The sequence below is a fragment of the Parus major genome, unplaced genomic scaffold (assembly GCF_001522545.3).
Source record: "Parus major isolate Abel unplaced genomic scaffold, Parus_major1.1 Scaffold430, whole genome shotgun sequence".
Taxonomy (NCBI): domain Eukaryota; kingdom Metazoa; phylum Chordata; class Aves; order Passeriformes; family Paridae; genus Parus; species Parus major.
In genome coordinates this window covers 38,850-41,231 of record NW_015379335.1, presented here as the reverse complement: position 1 = coordinate 41,231, position 2,382 = coordinate 38,850, and the positions used below count along the sequence as shown (strand labels likewise).

The 2,382-nt window shown below is 72.3% G+C and overlaps 1 protein-coding gene across 1 annotated transcript in view; it reads right to left on the bottom strand.

Annotated features, from left to right (window-relative positions):
- Positions 1-2,382, bottom strand: part of LOC107199084 (dystonin-like) — a gene marked incomplete at its 3' end in the record, with an annotated part of 13,933 nt that overhangs the window by 5,625 nt on the left and 5,926 nt on the right. The window contains exons 11-16 of the mRNA XM_033511670.1: positions 1,866-2,069; positions 1,561-1,792; positions 1,224-1,450; positions 1,031-1,153; positions 427-528; positions 157-304 (exon numbers count right to left, since the gene is read on the bottom strand). Of these exons, the coding sequence (XP_033367561.1) occupies positions 157-304; positions 427-528; positions 1,031-1,153; positions 1,224-1,450; positions 1,561-1,792; positions 1,866-2,069 (1,036 nt within the window). The remainder of the gene's footprint in view (positions 1-156; positions 305-426; positions 529-1,030; positions 1,154-1,223; positions 1,451-1,560; positions 1,793-1,865; positions 2,070-2,382) is intronic.

Genomic DNA, 2,382 nt, shown 5'->3' with positions numbered 1-2,382 from the left:
GGCACAGCACAGGCACCGGGGCTGCTCCTGCGGGGGTGCCCGGCCACCTCAGGGACTTGTGGGGGACAGGATTTGGCTACCCCAGGCAGGACTTGGCTACCGAGCTCCCGCCGCTGGGGCACTGCCACTGTCCCTCCTGCCATCCCCCCATCCCACCTCCGCCCTCCCGGCCCCCACGGCCCCGCGTGGCACAGGGTGGCACCTTGAGCTCCGCCAGCTGCTGCTGCACCATGTCCAGGTCCCCGCCGACCAGGAACTCCTCGGCGATGCGCAGCTCGGCTGCGTCCAGCCACTCCAGCAGCCGCTGGCAAAGGGAAAACGGGCATTGGGGACCCCATGGTGGCCCCAGGGTCCCTCACACCCCTGAGAGGGGACAGGAGGGTGACGCAGCCCCCTCCATGGGGGACCTGTCTGAGGGCAGCCCACCTGCATGGTGTCCTGGTAGCTGAGGGCGGCCTGGAGCTGCTCCTCGAGGCGCCCGTTGCGCTCCGTCCACACCCGGCTCAGGCTGTGCCAGGAGGAGTAGAGCTGCGGCCGGGCACGGGGGTCAGTGGTGCCACAGCAGGGCAGGGGCGCAGGGGGACAGGGTGTGGGGTCAGCAGTGACCCGGGGGCACAGGGCGTGGGGGTCAGGGGTCAGCAGTGACCCGGGGGTCACACCCCCAGGTGTGGGGGTCAGGGTGGGCACACAGGGTGTGGGGGTCAGGGGTCAGCAATGCCCCGGGGGGCACAGGGCGTGGGGGTCAGGGGTCAGCAGTGACCCGGGGGCACAGGGCGTGGGGGTCACAAGTGTCAGGGAGGTGGCCAGGGCACAGGGGTGCCAGCGCACGGACATCCAGACCTGGGGACCAGAGCCCCCAGGGAGTGCCTGGACACAGGGTCAGTGGAGCTGTGTGGGGGTCAGCGGCACCGAGGGGGGCTCTGGGGTGCGGGGGTCAGCGGCGCTGCCGGGGTCGGGGACACGCCAGCCCCACAAGCAGCATCCACACCCCGCCAGGGCCCTGCCCCTCTCTGAAGCCGAGGACACTCACATCGTCCAGGCTCTTGGTGACGTCGGGCTTGTCGGGGTCCCCGCAGGAGGCCATCAGCTCCACGCCCAGGCTGCCCAGCGTGTCCAGCTCACCCTGCAGCGCGTCGATCTCCTCCCGCAGTGCCTGCGCGGGGCACGGGGCTCAGGGCTGCCCTCGCCGGGGGCTCCCCACCGAGCCCCCCGCCCAGCCGTACCTGCATGGTGCGCAGCCGCGTGCGGATGGCCTCGGGCTCGCCGCCGGCCTCCTCCAGCCCCAGCACCAGCTGCTGGGTGTCACCGAGCGCCACGGCCAGCTCAGACAGCCCGTGCCAGAAGCGCTCGGCCAGCGCCAGCAGCTCCCGCAGCCAGCGCTCCCGCTCCTGGCAGCGGCCGCGGAGGCAGCCCCACTGTGCCAGCAGCTGTGCCGTGCGCTCCTGGATCCCTGCGGGGCACAGCGGGTCAGGGACCGGGGTACCGAGCGCCCGCACACAGCCCCGACAGCGGCACGGATCTCCTGCCGGCCGGGCCGTGCCCACCCCTCCGCTCTGGTACCTCTGGCGGCGGCGTCGGAGCTGACCGCCTGCATGGTGGCCAGCAGCTCCTCGCCCTGCGCCCGGATGCCCTCCAGGGCCACCCCGAGCTTCTCCAGCTCGCCCAGGGCCAGGCTGTTCTCCCGGATCTGCTCCCGCAGGTGGGCCGCGTCGCCGCGGACAGGGGGCTGGCTCTGCAGCCGGCTCTGCAGCCGCTCCAGGCACTCCAGCAGCAGATCCATGCGCTCCGACAGCTGGGGAGCAGCCCGGTGACTGCAAGGCAGGGCCCTGGGGACTTGCCCCAGCAGGGCCGTGCCAGCCCCGTACCTGGCTGTACCGCGGCAGGGCATCCTCCAGCAGAGCCGCTGCCTGGCGCACACGCTCGCGGATGTGGCCGTACTGCTCCTCCAGCTCCTGCCAGCGCCGCTGGAACGGGGCTCCCTGCTCCGGGCTCAGCTCCAGCAGCTGCGCCGACACGCGCTGCAGCTTCCCCACCAGCGGCCGGTGCTCGGCGATGGCCTCCCGCAGGCTCTGGGGCGAGGAAGAGCCGTGGGGCGCGGTGGGAAGGGCTGTGCCCCACGGGATGTGCCCCACGGGATGTGCCCCACAGGGATCTGTGCCCCACGGGATGTGCCCCACGGGATGTGCCCCACAGGGATCTGTGCCCCACGGGATGTGCCTCACGGGATGTGCCCCACAGGGATCTGTGCCCCACGGGATGTGCCCCACGGGATGTGCCCCACAGGGATCTGTGCCCCACAGGGATCTGTGCCCCATGGGATGTGTCCCACAGGGATGTGCCCCACAGGGATCTGTGCCCCACGGGATGTGCCCCACGGGATGT